Genomic DNA, 17,346 nt, shown 5'->3' with positions numbered 1-17,346 from the left:
CTGTTTTCCTGTTTTGATTGCACCAGTTGAAATTGTGGCCTAGACAAAGAAATCTATGCATCTCTCCACATATTATATTTTATGATATTATAATATGCTGTGATTGTTGCAGAATCTCTTTTGGCCTTTAGAGCTGCATGTTAATCTTTTTCAAGTGACCTGGCAGTTAATTTTCCAATCTTCGAATTTCACATCTTGTCATCAGCCAAATGCACTGGGATTTTGTCACTTTTATTTCTTTTAAAGTATAAGCTATGCACCACTATCTTGTTAATACTGGTTCTGGATTGTTTTTCTACTTCTAACTGATGGGCATATGGAACATGGAAGTTAGTGTTATGTCACAGGAAAGTCTGTGTGCAGGAATACTGATTTGTGCTAAAATAATTTGTATAAGGTTGTCGGAGCTTTTGCTTTTCCTGACTCAGCACTGTAAAAATAATAGTCACTTGAAATGAGAAATCTGGTGAAAATGCCAAGCTGTTCCTTAGTGTCTGAAGCACAAATATCACTGTATTTAAAGCTTGCATGAGGCAACTAAGAGAAGTAAAACTTCCAACTTTTTACTTTCCTGATGACAAGAAGGGTAGTAAACTAGAAACAAGTACAGGTAATGCAGGGTCTTCATACTTTCTGAAATACCAAGTATCAATAATACCTTACGGTTGTATACTTGTATGCATTATTTTTATATCAATTTAGTGTCGTTTTTAGTTGCAAAATAGAGGTCTTTTTGGATGCATGCTTTTCTTCATTTATCTTGGAATAAGAACTAGAATATTTTAGAAATTTTGAGTCAGTTGTTAGGAATTCTTTACCACTGTAGGATATCTAATTTAAATAGATAATAACTAGATTTAAATTGAAAGAACTGGGAGGTATTTATGATGCAACAAAAGGAATGTGTTTGAGTACTCTAGAATGTCAGTTTATGCATAGAAAAATATTTACATGTCCTTATGAGAATATGGTCATGACTAGATGCAAAAATTGAATGCTGTGCAGTGTTTCACAGTAAGTTCTGTAGGAAGCTGGTACTGTGGTGCAATAGGCTAGTGACAGAAACCTCTAACTGACTGCTCACATACAATAGACTTACATAAATATGACCTCTGAGCTTCGCTCCACGCTTTTCTTCACAGACTGGAGTTGTCTGTTACCTCATCTGTAGAGTTTTACCATGAGCCAGTACTAAAAAGCAAAGGACAGTACCTGCTGTGGTGCTTAAAGACTAAATTCTGAGAAATATGAGGAAACAACTAGCAACATGCACAGATATCTTCAAGTGGTGTTTATAAGCACAGCTTTATTCAATGGGTAGTGCCATAGCAATCTACACTAGTTGCAGCCTATTGGCAGGTTCACCCACCCCTCTTTCAAATATGAAAATGTGGTTACCATTTCTCGGTTGTTCCCCTGACTGTATTCTGCTGCTTTCTTTTACAGATACGTGAGCAAAATCTACAAGATATTAAAACTGCGGGCCCTCAATCACAGGTTCTTTCTGGGGTAGTTGTGGACAGGAGTCTTGTACAGGTGAGAGTATAAAATGCCTTAAACTGTTAGTTAAAGTTTATCTACGATACCCTCTGCTTTCACCTAATATGTCACTGTAAAATTATTCTTTAATTGGCAGAGAGTAACTGTTTATAAGGTAAGTCTTAGAGGTAACACCATTGTCTTTGCGAGAGTGCTCAGGATCAGAAATATAAGAGGCTTCAGCCATGTAGCCCAAGCATGTCTGTGGAGGATGCTTCTTGTTTGTGTTTTGTTTTGTTTTGTTTTTTCTGAATGTGTAATGCATGAAATCCAGAAAGCTTATTTATATGAGTTATATTCCTGTTCTAAACTCTGTGACAACTTTTTGTTTGTCTTCCAAGTTTATGTATCCTGAAGTATTAATACTGGGCACAGAAGGCTCACTATGGGGCAGTAGTGTTGTGTGTTAAATATGTTTTCATCATGCTTCATAATATTGTATTTGAAGTGCAGTTTTTAAAAAACTATTATACATCAATAAAACTTTAAAGGAGTATACCTGGATATACAAAAGGCTCTATATATCTGGATACACAAAAGACTTTATGAATCGTAGCTCAAGATAAACAATTAGAGCTATACGGTTATACTATATAGCTGAATGACTTTAAAGCTCTGTGTATCTGAGTGCTTTAAGTGCCCCAGATAAGTATTTTCTGATACACTTTTAAAAGTTTGGCAAGTCTTATCATGACCATAGCATTATTCATGTTGGGTGTCATATTGTATGCATGTCAACTCATTGTCATTTGCAATTTTATCTACCAGTTACTATTTCTTTGCATGTTTTTCACAAGCGTCATAATGCTTTGGTTGATGTTTTAAAGCCTGGGCTCGGTTTGCTCTGTTTACTCAATTTACTGTTGCAGGATGCTCCCCTCTCAGACTGTACGGAATCTATTGAAGGGCTCGATCTCACAGAGCAGGCCTATAGTCCTGCTAAATCTCTGTCTGTTAGAAAGGTACTGCCCTGTCATACTGCTCTAAATACTGTTGTTCACCCTTCATTTTACCTCTTCCTTACCCTGACCTTTTCCCTCTGTTAGCTGATGATTTGGCTAGAAAAGAAAAATAATAGATGGATCTCCAAATTATGTATATGCAACTATACAAGCAGGTCGTATCCTATTAAAGTATCATTTAAGGATTTTGATCTTTGTCTATAGAAGCTGGTGAGGAAACACTGTTGATATTAAGGTGCTGATTAGGTTCTGCATATAGTGGGTTTCTCTGCACATGCTATTAGTACTGAATTATTCTAATTTGAGATCCATTTTGAGTTAGCCTAAACTCAACCTGATTACATCAGTGTAATTCCGAAGATATCCACATGTTCCAGGTGTCACGCTGACAAACCCTGTCAGCTTTTGATCCTACATTGCTAGACGTCTTGTTTCCTTAAAAGTTCCTGCATTGTCCACAAGAGTTGCTTAGTAATGCCCTGCACTTCCAAAGTTGATTGGCTTTCAAACGTAATCGTGCTTACATAGTATACTTTAAATACAGAATAAATTCCAGAGACGTGTGTGTGCTTAGGGTGGGCAGTCCCTTGAGGCTGAGTAAACACAACAGTTTGCACGTTGCGAACAACCTGTCCTTAGCTGTATTTCTCTCCCAGGTTTTGAAGGAGTTTCTTAGAAGTGATCTAACGTGGAAGCACAGTGCGTAAATAAGCATCAGTGTATTTGCTGCTCCAGTATATCCAGAATTCTGAAAACTTGATTTAAGTCGTGCCTAATATCTCATTATCAGAATAACTTTCCCATTAAAAAAAAACAAAACCCAAAACAAAGCAAAACCAAACCCTCTCAGAATAATTTGAATTACATTATTGTTTCAAATCTCCTGACTTTATAACACTTCCTAGTGTAATGAGCCAGTTTCTATTACAGATAGTTGTATCATACTGAGAATTTGATAATGATGTTTTTCAGATTACAGTTTGTTTTATCTATATTCTTAAAGGAAAAATAATAAAATACTATTTCCAAATTTAAGATGAAAAATAAAACAATGTCAAATTCTTCCAGGCAGTGCCTGCCTTTTATTTGCTGCTTAGTAATACCTTCAAACTGAAAAACAATTTTTATTATACTCATCCGTTGTTTATCACAACACAGGCGGTTTCTTTCATCAGTGATGGGCAAAATATCATTCAATTTTGATTTTTGAACAATGGCATTTTTCTATAAAACTAGTCAAATATTTTACGTGGATTTTTGTAGATGGCAAGAAGCCAACAAAAGATCTGTTGGTTCTACAATTTTCATTAGGGTTTAGATATCCAAATTATGTGTTCCTTTTTTTGTGGTGTCATGAAAGTGCTTTCCTCTTGAAATACCGTGTAATATTAAATCACAATGTTAATTACAGTAGGAGTGGCCTATTTAAAAATTTTGTTAGCTTAATGTGGATTGTGACCTGAATGCTTCATAATTTTCTGTTGGGGGGGGAACTCAAACCAAAAACCTCAACCGAACAAATAACAACAACAACAAAAGAGAAATTTTCTAGAAAGATTATGCCAAACATCAGTTGTGTATCATGGAACAGAGGAAGTATAAGCAATTTTATGCTGCCCACATAAAACTCATGTGAAATGTTGAATGAAACTGTGAGGAGATCAAGGACTTATGGACTTTAAGGTACCAGAAAATCACAGGTTCTTAGTTGGCCAATTATTTGATACTCAATTACAATTAAAGTAAAAAGTTCCATCCGATTGCAGTTAACGCTTAAAACTTATTGTTTTCAGTTAACGTTGAGATTTATTTCAAATACTAATGCACACTATTTTGGATGAAGAAGATCCTGTTTGTGTACAGTATGCATGTAACGCTTGGAGTGTCTGTGCCTCTGGCTGCAGCAGTGAATTCTCCACCTTGCCTTGTCACTTGCTTTGTCTGTGTTGGAAGAAGCCCTGGCCACCTTGCAACACAAGCTCCTTGGGCATCATGTAATTTTTATTTGTACTAAAGACTTGGTTAACTAAGCTTCTGCTGTGGTCTTGGCTGAATGAGAGAGAATGTTGGTTATTCTTCCCAATGACCATTCAAAAAAGAAAATCACATTAATTTTCAAGGATTTTAAGTACAAGGGGAATTGCCCATTTCCTGTCTCTTCCTTTAGAGTGGAAATTCTGGCTCAGTTCTTCATGACGAGCCTCCCAGTTCTACCCCAGAGGTGGCACTGTGTTTTAATAGTGACTTCTACCTGAACAGTACTTTTAAGAATCTTGTTTTTTTGGATAAAGGCACTGCATTTATGCCAGATTGTGTTAAGAGCAATTCTTAACTTTGGACAGTTATTATTAACCTACTGTCTGATTAAGAGAAAAACTGGCATGTGTAAGGTCCCAGGTTTGTTCACACTATCCCTGGGAACAAGATGAAGTGCTTGCCTATTAAATGATGGTCACCTCACTGCAGTTTGGAATTTCTCTCCAAAAGCAAGATTTGATGGAACAGTTGCAAAATGACTTGATAATCTAAAATTTCCTTGTAGGATATGTGGGGTCGGAGTTTAGTGTGAAGATACATGGCATATCATTAGCTATACATGACTTTGCCTTTGAATCTTTGTGGGAGAGTGTGCCCCTACAAAATTCTCAGGAGTGAAAATATATTCTGTTAATGAACGTAATATATCCATTATTTCTTACAGTGGAGAAAATGCTGTTGATATTCAGGTGCTCACACATGCAGTCAAACTCCAAATAATCATCAAAATAGTACTAGAATCATCGTCAAAATAACACTGGTACCAGGATAATCCAGATGAAATCACTAGGATGTTAGTTTTTTGCATGTCATCCTGTGTTGAAACAGACTGCCAATCTTTTATATGGGAGTTTATTCGCTCTCTACAGGCTCTGTAGTACTGGAAGCAAATCAGGCCCATTTGCTTGTTCAATTTTTATGAAGGTTCATAGTAATCTGAATGGCATGGACAGGCTGATAGCTCTGCAAAGTCTTGTCTACTTTAGTATCCCATTTAACAAACTCAAATACATCCTGTACTGTCTCTTCAGTCCTTTATATTCATTTTCCTTCTGTCCTATGTTATGCTCTATATTTCATGTTGTGTTGCTCTCTTCATTTTGTCTTGTACATTGAGTTCTTGGAAGGCTGCCCTGTGGCCTATTCTGTGAAGTAACGCATCTCTGCTGCTTTGATTTGTACGTGTTTTACAGTAATCACATTGCAGAACTTACTAACATACTACTGTATTAGACTCTATTTTCCCCATAGAATCAGTCTTACAGTCAGTCTTACCCTTACAGTTTTCATTAGTGGCCTTGGAACTGCTTCCATATTATTGATACTCAGCAAAACTGGATGCATTAATCTGGAAACAGCTTTTAGCAGATCAAAGGTTTGTCTTTCTGGTCTCTCATGTAATTCTGCTTTTGCAGTCCAAAATCACAAGTACTTTTTCTTTGTAATACATAATCCGCTTACTGTTGCGGCTGATCTTTTTCAATCTTATTTCCCTTGGCTCAAAGACACCCAGCTAGTTCAAATACTGTTTACATTGATTGCGGGTGTGTTTTTTTGTTTGTATTTGGTTTTGATTTGTTGTTTTTTAATGTAACGAATGTGATAAGCTTGCTGTGCTGCTTTTATTCCCAGCAGTTAACAAAAGTACTCTCTTAAGGAAGAGAACACATAATGCCAGTGAGCTACTCGTCATGCTGCAAACTGCAGGTCTTGCTGTTTGTCATTATTGAATCAATAGGCATTCAGTACATTTTGTTTGATGTGAAAGCTGTTCTACCCAGTCATTTTGGATTTCACTTGCAGATAAGATTCAAAGATTCTGAAACATTCCAGGGATACCAGTGTGCACTGTGTGTCTTGTTCCTCTGTTGACTTTTGTAATCCTAGAAAACTCTAGAAACTCTGCCTGAGATCAGTGCTTGACAAGCCCCTGCTACTTATTGCTGCGTTTCAGTTAAAACTACATATTTAGTTTGAAGGGCAGGCAGAGACAGAGAGGGAAATACAAAATTGCCATGGGCACCAATTTTATGCCATCATTAAAAGCTGGGACCTGTAGCTTTGGGAGTATTTTACATTTGCTACAAAACAAATAGGATTTATACAAAGTTTGACGTTTTTGTTATTTTTTTAATGCATTATCCAGTAAGAACAGCCGTGGCAATCAGGTTAGAGGTTTTCTGGTGCTAACACATCTGGTGCTTAATGGAAATAGCTGAAAGGCTTTTGACATTCCACTGACATTCTGCACCTGAGATGAGAGTTCCTCTTACTTTCTGGAGAAACAAAGGCAATCTGTAATGTTCTAGAGAAGTTTCCCTCCTCTAGTTCCTTTCAGGCTCGTACAGTTGAGCCATGTTACGCTGCTGGCTCTTCAGTACTTCTGGCTGGTATCTGCTTCCTGAAGAGCAGCATAGATTCTGACAACAGCTGTTCTTGGATTGCTCTAGACCAGATTTCTGGAGATATCTCATGTGGCTTTCAGCACTCTTGTCCTTGGTCCATCTGGACATTATTGTCTGTCACCATTTTAGTGCTGATAACTTGTCCAAAGCAGCTCTTAGCATCCAAAACAGTACTCTGTCTAATTTCATCTTCAGTTTTACAGTGAAGATCTCACGCTTGCCCATCAAGTATGGACGTGGAATGTAATGTTTGTCTCTTTGTTCAGGTGCTATTTCTTTTTGAACTGTGCTAATGTTTTCTTTTAAGTATTGGTACAACTAACATTTGAATATGAAGATGATTTGGGCCAATTCATAACCCACACTTATTTGGTAATGGAATTCAAGTACCTCTTTTCAACAATGAAGACAATTCAGGTATCAGGATGACATGAGATACAGCCACACATCAGTCATTTCCAGACTAGTGTCAGTAGAGTTCTGTATAGCCCGTGAAAAAAAACAGATGCTTAAAAAACCCACCTGAAAGATACAGCAGCTTTGCGGGCAAGCACCTTTATATCCAAGACAATGAAAAGCCAATGGCTTTAGTCTTTACTATATAATTAGAGAAGAAAAACTTTAACCCCTTACCATTAGAGAAACGGTGATGCAGCTGCTTTTGTCCATTGGGACTTACTGTACTTAGAATTGCTAATGTTTTATTTTCATTTGTATAACTTTTTATGTGGCTTGTCTGACAAACGTTAGCGATGTAAATATGCTAACTTGCATAAGATTACAGTTAACCTTAGTTACGTATTGCTTGTTAATAAACTGCTCATCTGGTGTACACAGAACATATACAAGATAACATCTAACAGATGTTATCGTAAAAAGCTATGTAGCAGCTACGAGAAATGGCTTTTCCCTTGCTCAAAAACAAAGCAACAAACCCCAAACAAAAATACCTGTGAGCCGAGTGCTGTGAACTTGTACAGGTATTCTGTGCTCAGATTGCTGTGCAGTTGGGCCTGGTATCCTGTTTCTTTTGTGGGGAGAAAAAGAAACTTGATACTTCTGTGACTTCAGCTATAATTCAGCTAGACTGTTTGGCTGCTGTTTGATTTACTGCTTAATGGTGGATATTCCCTGGTGGAAACACTGATGTGTCTGTAAGAGTAATTGATGACACCTGTTTTCTCCTTTATATTAACCTACTGTAGATAAATATTCTTTTAAAAAATCTTGTAATAGATTTTTTTTTTAATCTTGAAGAAAAGAAATGTAGTGGTTTTTAGATTACCTCTTTGGTTTGTTTTTGATTGCTTTGTAGCTTTTGTATTTCTCAGGATTCTGCAAGTTACTGCTCAATTGCAGATGTATCTTAATTTTCTTTTGTCAGGGAGAATTGGTGACTGCATCAAAGGCAATAATTGAGAAGGAATATCAACCCAAAGTCATAGTGAGCACAACAGGACCAAATCCCTTCAATAAACTCACTGATCGAGAACTGGAGGAATATCGCAAAGAAGTAGAAAGAAAGCAGAAGGGACCAGAAGGTTGGTTTCTCTGTGTGTGTTCTATCTGCAATAGGCTATAACAACAGCAAGTCTGTTACTAGCTGGAAGCTGGGTTACCTGCACAGGCCATGGATAAATGAATCACCTTTTGTGCGTTTCAGTTTTGCCAGTGTGAATGAGAAATGTAAAAAGCATTTTGGAGATAAAACATGTGATCTAAGTGTTACTGGAGTGTTCTGTAAAGTGCATAGATCTTTTTTTAAAAATTAGTAGACAAAGTGAGGTGTTTATTATGGTTGTTACTGCTGCTATTGGGATTAGGTACTGCAGAGTATTGCAGATTGTTCTGCTTGGTTGCCTTTAGCACTAGAGATAGTCTAGGCTGACAGAATGGTGTTGCTTTTTAGCAGCAAAAGTTCAGTTTTCTAACTCATTGAAAACCCCGGATGTGGAAATCCATTCAGTGGGGAAGTACAGAGCAACATCTGATTGCTACTTGGAAATGGCACATTTTGGGGCCTTCTCCCAAAAAAAGATTTTCTAAATTATCACAGAATTATGAGAATTGTGCTTTAAAGAGACAGCATTGCTGCACCTGCAGTGGTTATCCTGCTTTACATCTGTAGAGGTTTAAGGATTGATGGTTAATGACACTCGTCCGTTTTTAGGTTTTGAATTTGAGTGACACAGGACCAGGAAGTGCCGTTTCATTTGCAGTGTGTGCTCCCTGCTTCTGCTCTTTGATAAGACAATGTAGGAGCCACTGCAGCTCGGGTGTTCAGTTAATCAAGTGTTGGACTGTGTGGGGTGGGATACATTGCTGTTACGTCTGTTACTGCATACGTTTATTGTCTCAGTAACATTGCTACCTCTGCCTTAGAATATATCTAAAATATGGAGAGACTATGTTACTGAGACAGACACCAGCTGGGGAACAGAGTACATTGCTTAAAAATAAGACCATCAGTGAGCACAGTACGTCAGATAAAAAAATCTCTGGATTTGAAAGGCAGATCAAAAACCTTCAAGGAACAGATCTGAAGACTTTACAGGATCATGACGTATCACTGTCTAAATCTTTAGATAACACTGGGTTTGCTGCTGCATGGGTTTCTTGTCAGACCACGCAGCAAGTCATCACACACCTTAACCGAGAAGAGCCAGAAGGGCAGAAGTCCTCCCATAAGGAATTTCATACCGCAGTGGTCAAAGCACTAAGGTCCCATCCTGAGCTTTTGGCTGAGGCCTCAGGTATTGCTCACGTGGTACAGCTGTGCTTGCAATCTAAGGAGCAACCTCTTTACCCCACCGATCGGAGATTCTGTCAGCTGCCTCTCATCTGTGGGACTGATTGCACTGTTAATTGGCTAGGTGAACTGGATGGAACACGTTTTGGTGTTCCTGACCAATGATGTGTGCTCCGTTAATGTTCTCCGGTGGATCTAGGGCTGTTCAAACCTGGAAGCAAGAAGGGGCCCTCCTTACTAATAACAAATGTGCAAACTACTGTGAAATCTGTTTTAAATCATTTAATTACTGCATGTTTCTCTGATTATCTGTGCAGTCTTTTCTTTTGGGATGCGATTTTGTTTACTCAGAGTTTCAGCAACACAAAGCAAGCAAAAGAGTGTTATTTTCTGTAGGTCTGATAGCATTTCCCCCTCCCCCATATTGTTTGTCTTCCTTGTGGTTTTCCCTGACAAGTTTGCTTTAGAACAGCATGATAAATTCAGAAACAATTACATTATTCATGCCCTCTTAAGGAAAAAAAAACCCCACCACAGAGCTCAACTGTGACTTCAACAGTTTCATTAATATCACTTAATTTTCTTTTGCTTGTTTTGGTATTATTTAATATCCTGGCACAATTTTGATTCAGAAAAATGTATTTGTATCTAGTGTGCGTGGAACAAAAAGACATTTGTTTTCTCACATTCTGAAATCTTTTGTCTGCCCTTTTAATTTCTCTTTGTCTGCATCTGCAGAACCTTCAGAAGATGGCAGGCAACAGAAAGAGAGAAGTCCCCCTGATCACACCTCAGCTCGCACTCCTCCCAGTACGCCCATTAAAATAGAGGAAGGTACGTTCTTCTGATTTGGGGCCAGGGGAAACCAGTAACTGCATCGTTAGTGACTGACGCATGAAAAAATATGAACTAGTGATTAATAAAGGTAAATTATTTCTTGTATTTTGTTTTTACGCTACCTAAAATATACGCCACTGAGCTATGGGTGTAATAGGAGTTATGTTTACAATAATAAAGAAGTGTGCATTAATATAAAGACAAATTTTCATCTCTTCAGAATTGCTTTGTCATCTCTTGGTGTTTCTCAACTGATTTACCCTTTTCTACATTTTCTGTGAGAAAGAATTGCTCTTATGAAATGAAATAGTGTCTGATGATGAACCAGACACCAATTTAGATGCTTTGGTAAATCTCCTTCACCGATTGCACATTTCTTAAACATTATTGTACTTGGATTACACCTCAGTAAATATTTTTTCCAACTCAATTTGAATCTAACTATCATTATTTGCTCACCTTATGTAATAGTTTCTACTAAAATGAGAGTAGGGCTGCTAAAGTCTACAGTTTCTTCAAAAAAGGATAAAATAACAATCTTGAACAGGTGTAATCTAATTTTTGTCTTGTTTCCTTTACCTTGTACATTGGATATATCCCTTGTCTGTTAGTCTTCCATTCACTACTTCATCTCATTCTGTTTTCTATAAGAATGGTTGCAACCATTCTTTTAACTTAACACAATGGCTGTGATGAATGCATAGATTCTCTACTTGTGCTTTTTTCTTCTTGTGGCTGCGTTACAAACAGGAGATGGATATGCTAAAGAGTACCTGTTACCATAGTAAGTATCATTCCATACTCTGACCTGCTTATGTGCTTTGCTTCACTCTTGTGTCTTTGTTTACTAAAGGGTTTTTGTTGGGTTTGCTTTTTGTTTTTTAAAGCAAGCTTTTTCAGTTGAGACACTGATTTCTTTAGTTCTTGATTTCATGAAGTTGTAGGTAGTTACAGTTCTTATGTTAAATGCGCTTCCCCTCTGAAAGGACTGTGAGAGTGACATCATGTGTTTCCATATCCGTGTGTCCGATTCCTCAGTTGAAGAAGGAACAGTCTGAAGCTGTCGGTCAGATACAGCTGGAACAGGTCTGGGAGTTTCTGCCCCAACAGTTTGCTGCTGCCTACACTACCTGCACCTGGTAATGGAATAGAAGAAGGTTCCTAATCTATTCCAGTGCAAAAGTGTTACTGCTGACGTGGATTTAAAGTTCCCCAGCAGACTTGTGCACAGAAGTGGATATGGAACTGCTCCCACGTTAAATGTGTTGGCTGTAGGGAAACACGAATTCCAGCCAAGGAATAGCAGCAAGCACTTGGTGGCAGCAACTTCTCCAGCTGTTTTGGCTGCATCTGCAGGGCCACAACACATTATACTTTAAAGTAATAAGGACGTTTGGCCCCTTCTGTTTGTATGTCCTGTTATATCCGAAGGTCAGTGTGTTTGTCCTAGATACGAAAGTCAAATGACATCGTAGACACCTGTGATGGTACTAATAAAGTTCTAAAACCTGAAAACTCTTTTAAACTGGCAATTGTGTTCTACAAACTCTTCTAGTTGTGTAAGTTTTGCAAGACAAACATACAAAGCTTATTTTAGAAAGTAACTGGAAGTTCACACCATGATGACTTGGGCTTGCAGAAGTTCTGTTGAAAGACATTGTTCTCTGTAATCCTGCTGCTTCCCAACCTTTTTTCCTCATATTATTACTATTTAAGTGTAGCAGAAGTCAGAACATATTTCGTGTTAACTCAGCTATAGCCCACTTTGTATGTTTGTCCACATGTTTGTGTTGGAAAAAAACATAAACCTTTATTTTCATAAATAATATGAATTGTAAACACACACTAGTATTAATGTTACGTTTCAAATTCTCATGCCACAGTATAAATAAAGGGAGAGCATGGGTATAGACATGGTTATTCTAAAAAACTTAAGAAATGTTGAGGTATTGCTGAGTTCTTAAACAGTAACTAGGTTTGGCAGCAAAACATGTTTTTAAACCTTCCTAGTTACGTTACTGATATCCATCACGTAGAATAGCAGGGGGTTTACATATTGTATGCTTGCTTTATCAAATGTGGAATTTGTACAGCTCCCTAATTCTAGTAAAATACTGCCCTTAGTGAGCTAAACAAACAGATATTTGTTTGATTCCAGCTTCATGTTAATCGGTTTAGTAAAGATGATGGTCATTTGACAGACTGGGAAGGATAACAGCCCTGGCTTAGTGACTTATAAATCTGTTGGCATTTGTCCAGTGCTTAGGCCAACTGGCAAATGCTGTTGGAAAGCGTGCAGCTTCTTAGTTAAGAGTTCAAATCCCTTTTAAAAAACTTGGTTTAAAACCTCCTTTTACACTTCTTTAAAAAGATAAAATAAAACAATCTAATACAACACCTATTCTAAAGATGGGGCCAGCTAATGCTTTCAGGCAATTCTTGAAAAGTCTGGTGAAACCCAAAAAGAGAAGAATTGTAGGTGTGTCACATATGTATTAATACATGGGTTAACTACAGCTTGAGGAGGCAGCTTGTAATGTACATAATCGCTTTCTCTTCTTTCCTGTTTGAAATCCTGCCTGCACTATAACTTTAAAACTGCTAACTTGTGCATTCTGAGTGTTTGGCGCTGAACACTAGCGTGCTTTGTTTATTTAACATATTAGAAGTTGATGGTGCTCTAGAGAAAACGTGCTGGTTTTCTAGCAGGAATTCACAAAACAGAGTCCTCGAAAATATGGTAGAGGATTATTAATCCCATCTGGCAGAAATAAAAAGAATACTCATTGTCATTTCCATAGGAGAAATGGGAAAGAAGCAAGGATTTTCTGTAGATTCTTGTGAAAGCCTTCAGTCTTTTCAAAGTAGATTTTTTTAAATGGGAAAAACCAGTTGCCTTTCTTTTGTGCCTTACTGTGTGTATGGCCTGGATTTTGCTCTAAATTCCTTCTTACGTAACATTAGTGGGGATATATTTGACACAACTGATGAGATGCCTCTCAGCTCCAGTACAGTGGTGGAGATCACAGGGAACTTTAAAAAGTGCTCGTTATATATTCACAAAGAGGAGCTTTAAACAGAACCTCTCTAAAGCGTAGTGCTGAAGGAGGAAAATGTCATAATACAATTGAAGAGGCACTGGTAACATTCACCTTTGGACACTTATCACAAAATTTTTGATGCTCCTTTATACACGGGTGAGTTTTGTTGTTAGACATCATATAACATTAAAAAATAAAAGCTGTATTGCATAACCTGCCAAGCTCATTTAATTTGGTAAACTATATGGATTTTACTTATAGGAATCCATAACATATACTCATATCTTGCAAAAGAAGTGAAGCCTTTGTGATAGGAAATGGTATTCTGAAGCGACATCTGTTAGATCTCATGGAAGAGTATTACAAAAATCCAAGCATTGTGAGAAAAATTGGCAAGCCAACTGCTCAGAAACGTATGGATCTGCATGTATCAGATCACTGCAAACCAGCAATTGGGTTTATCCCTCTAAAAGAAAAATATTCAAGATACGGAGTTCCATTACACTCTCTTGAATGCCAATGAAAACTGTAGGTTTAATTCCTGCTTATGGACTCAAATGTCATGTCGCTTGCAAATGCCGTACAGAAAACATGAGAGAAGTCTGAGCAGTTACTTGGTGCTGGTTTACACCCACATGATGGAATTCAGCTTTATCTCTTCTGTGGTAAGAAGCTTAAAAACAAACAAAACTTGTGAATATCTTATTTCTGTCTCTGTGCCCAAAGAGAAAGGATAAGCGACCTATTACAAAGGCTTTTATGCAAAGTAAATATATCAGCTTTTTTATAGAGAGCGCTCACCATCAACTTGCTCGGCTTTCTCTGTTCTGGAGACACTCACGTAAATTCTGTCATTGTCTGTCCATCCACTAGAGAGACAGCAGGACCAGACGTACAAAGATGACAGTGATGCTGCAACTTTCAAGCAAACCCTCCCAGATCTCACCCCTGATGAGCCTTCAGAAGCACTCGGCTTCCCTCCCTTAGGAAAGGAGGAAGGGAGATGCGATGAAGATGTGCCCAAAAGCCAAACGGAATCACCTGCAGTGGAAAACAAGGAACCCCAACCTCAACCCGCTGAGGAAGCGGTGACACCCACAGCCGAGGAGGGGCCGGCTGCCGATGCAGGTAGTGATGAATCTCCAGGGAAGTCCCCATCCAAAAAGAAAAAGAAGTTCCGCACTCCTTCCTTCCTGAAGAAGAGCAAAAAGAAGAGTGACTCCTAAAGGCCAAACACACTGCAGAAACACTGTCATATTTTAAAATCCATTAACCACTAGAATGTACCAGATCGTACTGAGTGTTTTGTCTTATTATGTAAATGAATGCAACAAGTAATCCAACCAGCCCCTCAAGTTACGGCTTATTAAGGTTAGAACCAGAATCTAATGTCCAAAAAGGTGCTAATCCTGTGTTTTCAGCAGCTACCGTGGATCTGATCCCTAATTTGTAATCAGATGCAAATGACTTCCCTGTGGAAGGCACAGAATCACTATTTTTAAGTTAAAGCCCGCACTGCTTATAAAAGAAGAAAAAGAAATTCACAATTAAAAATAAAACACATGTTGCTTACCAGAAAGAAGTGTTCTTTTCCAATATTCTGTTCCAAGACACAAGGAAATTCCTTCTTAAATATTGCCTTTCAGAGAGGATGCTTTTGCAGTGGTGTTCTCAAGGGGGATGTGTTTTTGAACTGACATGTAAACTCCTGCCAGCTTGTGGTTCCAGGTGATGTTTTAGGCAAGCTCGGAGGCTCTCCAGCCCTTCCTTTTTCTCCCCTCTGACTATTGTAACAACATGAAGGTGTTTTTCACTTTGTTTTATTTTACAACTGGCACTTGGAATCATCTTTGATGTCTAGGACTGAAATAACTGTGGTGTGTTCCGCTCATGTTGTGTGTTGAAAGGGCCCAATCTTCCTTTTTTGTGGACACAGTTCAAGGGAAATTTGTCTTTCAATCTTGCCTCCCTAAGAACCAGTTATATGGTCATTTGGCTGTTAGAAAAGGTGAAAAAGTAACTGTATTACGAGTAGTTCAGAAGTTTTTTCAGCTGGTGGTGGGAAGCAGTTGTGGTTTGGGCCTTAGCACAGGGTTTATTCACCCTCTTAAAAATCCCTTGGGTGCATGTGCAAACTTGCTGCATATAAACCCTATTTGCAGCCTTTTGTGTTTGTTCCTTCCCATGATAAAAATGTAAATGCATTACACTGAATACTTAACCTTTTTTTAATATTATTTTCACTTACAAAGACTGGCATTTAATATATTTTGTTGTTGTTGCCAGCAGTAAAGTACAGAAATCCCAAGTAACCTTAAAGGTGTATTTTCACAGTTTGCTATAAATGTTTGTTTAATATGTAGCATGGTAAAGAAAATCACTTTCACCACTGAATTCACTGTTTTCCAGGTATTGCCATGCTTCTGTCTATATCACTAATTGTAGTTTAAGATCAGCTAGGTAAAGCTTGCAGGAATTCTCCAGAAACCATGCGTGATCAGCTAAGCCGAGAGCGGGGAGCTGGGTTTCTGGTGTTAACAGCAGGGAACAGTGACACCCCCGTGCGGGAGAGGGAAACACTGGCTCACACTGAGTGTCTGTAACAAAACAGAATGTGGATGTAACCTTTTAGGGCAATATTAAACATTGCAATTGGTAAAATAGCGGAAAACTAATAATGCCTTACAAGTCATGCAGCAGAAAGCACCGAGGAGAGGTGGGTTGTGTGGCTGGAGGCAGCAGTGGATGAGCAGAGCCTACGTTAGGCCGGGGCGGGAGGAGCAGAGCTTAAGGCTCCAGCCCAGAGGAGGTTTGGAGGTTGTGACTGGCAGCCGAGGGGCAGCAGGACAGGACTGGGCTGCGCGGGGGCTGGCCTGGGCGGCCGTGTCCCGCCAGGGCTGCATGGCATGAGTGGCTTTCAGCTTGTACTTTACCTTGTATGTCCTCTGCGCACTAGGCAGCGTACAGTACTTATTTTGCTAAATTGTGTTTTATTGCAGGGTCGTAATGAAATGACTAATTGCTCTATGTTTCAGTTCTTTAATGGAGTCCCTCCATTTATCTTGACCACATATGCAATGACTCTTAATTTCTAATTTTGTAGTTTGTTCTTTTAATTCTTTGTATTACAATATGAAATGTAGTCATGTATGGTATGGTTACACACTTTGGGGCAGAAAAAAGTCCTGTATTTTTCTTTCTTTCTTGTATCATTAAGTTCTACTCACAAATAAAACTCTTTAAAAAAAAGTATTTTCCTGTTCTTTCAAACCTTGCACTGTTTTATTCTACAGTTGAATTTAATTGGCTCTGGTTTTCTTTAATGATTAATATGTGTTCATTAATGAATGCTGTAATGTGTTCTCAGAAGATACTGGAATTGGTGCCTGTAGGGCTTCCCTTCCTGAGGGTCCCGGCTGAGCGGCAGGGGCAGGGTCCTGTCCCCACACAGCCCACGGTGCAGTTCTGTGCAGCGCTGTTTGCTTTAGGTGGGCAGAGCAGCTGGGCTGCGAGTAACTGACTGGAGGAGCGTACAATGAAACAGTTTATTTGTAATGCAAAAAGAACAGTGCTTGGTCATCGAGAAACATCACACAGTATTAGAAATATACCTCTCAAAATTTGTGTATTAAAAACAGTCCTCCTGTGCCAGAGTGCCAGTGGGGCTCAGGAAAGCTGTAGGATGCTTCTCGCTTTTGGTCATCATGTTTTAAGGCAGTGGGTACAGCTGTTCCCAGGGCCGCTGAGCGTTTGTGCAGATCTTGTGACGATTGTGC

At 38.5% G+C, this 17,346-nt stretch overlaps 1 protein-coding gene across 3 annotated transcripts in view; it reads left to right on the top strand.

Moving 5' to 3' along the window:
* Positions 1-16,816, top strand: part of ADD1 (adducin 1) — a 62,575-nt gene extending 45,759 nt beyond the window's left edge. The window contains exons 12-17 of one of the 3 annotated variants that reach the window (XM_080343171.1): positions 1,447-1,536; positions 2,409-2,501; positions 8,328-8,484; positions 10,431-10,526; positions 11,280-11,313; positions 14,444-14,584. In XM_080343171.1, the coding sequence (XP_080199297.1) occupies positions 1,447-1,536; positions 2,409-2,501; positions 8,328-8,484; positions 10,431-10,526; positions 11,280-11,313; position 14,444 (471 nt within the window). In that variant the 3' untranslated portion in view covers positions 14,445-14,584. Of the gene's footprint in view, positions 1-1,446; positions 1,537-2,408; positions 2,502-8,327; positions 8,485-10,430; positions 10,527-11,279; positions 11,314-14,443 lie in introns of all 3 variants that reach the window. The other 2 variants (XM_080343169.1, XM_080343170.1) reach the window with 2 other exon arrangements.
* The last annotated feature ends 530 nt before the right edge of the window (positions 16,817-17,346 follow it).

The sequence above is a fragment of the Nesoenas mayeri genome, assembly GCF_963082525.1.
Source record: "Nesoenas mayeri genome assembly, chromosome: 4".
In the NCBI taxonomy this organism is placed as follows: domain Eukaryota; kingdom Metazoa; phylum Chordata; class Aves; order Columbiformes; family Columbidae; genus Nesoenas; species Nesoenas mayeri.
This window is presented reverse-complemented; position numbering and strand designations above follow the sequence as displayed.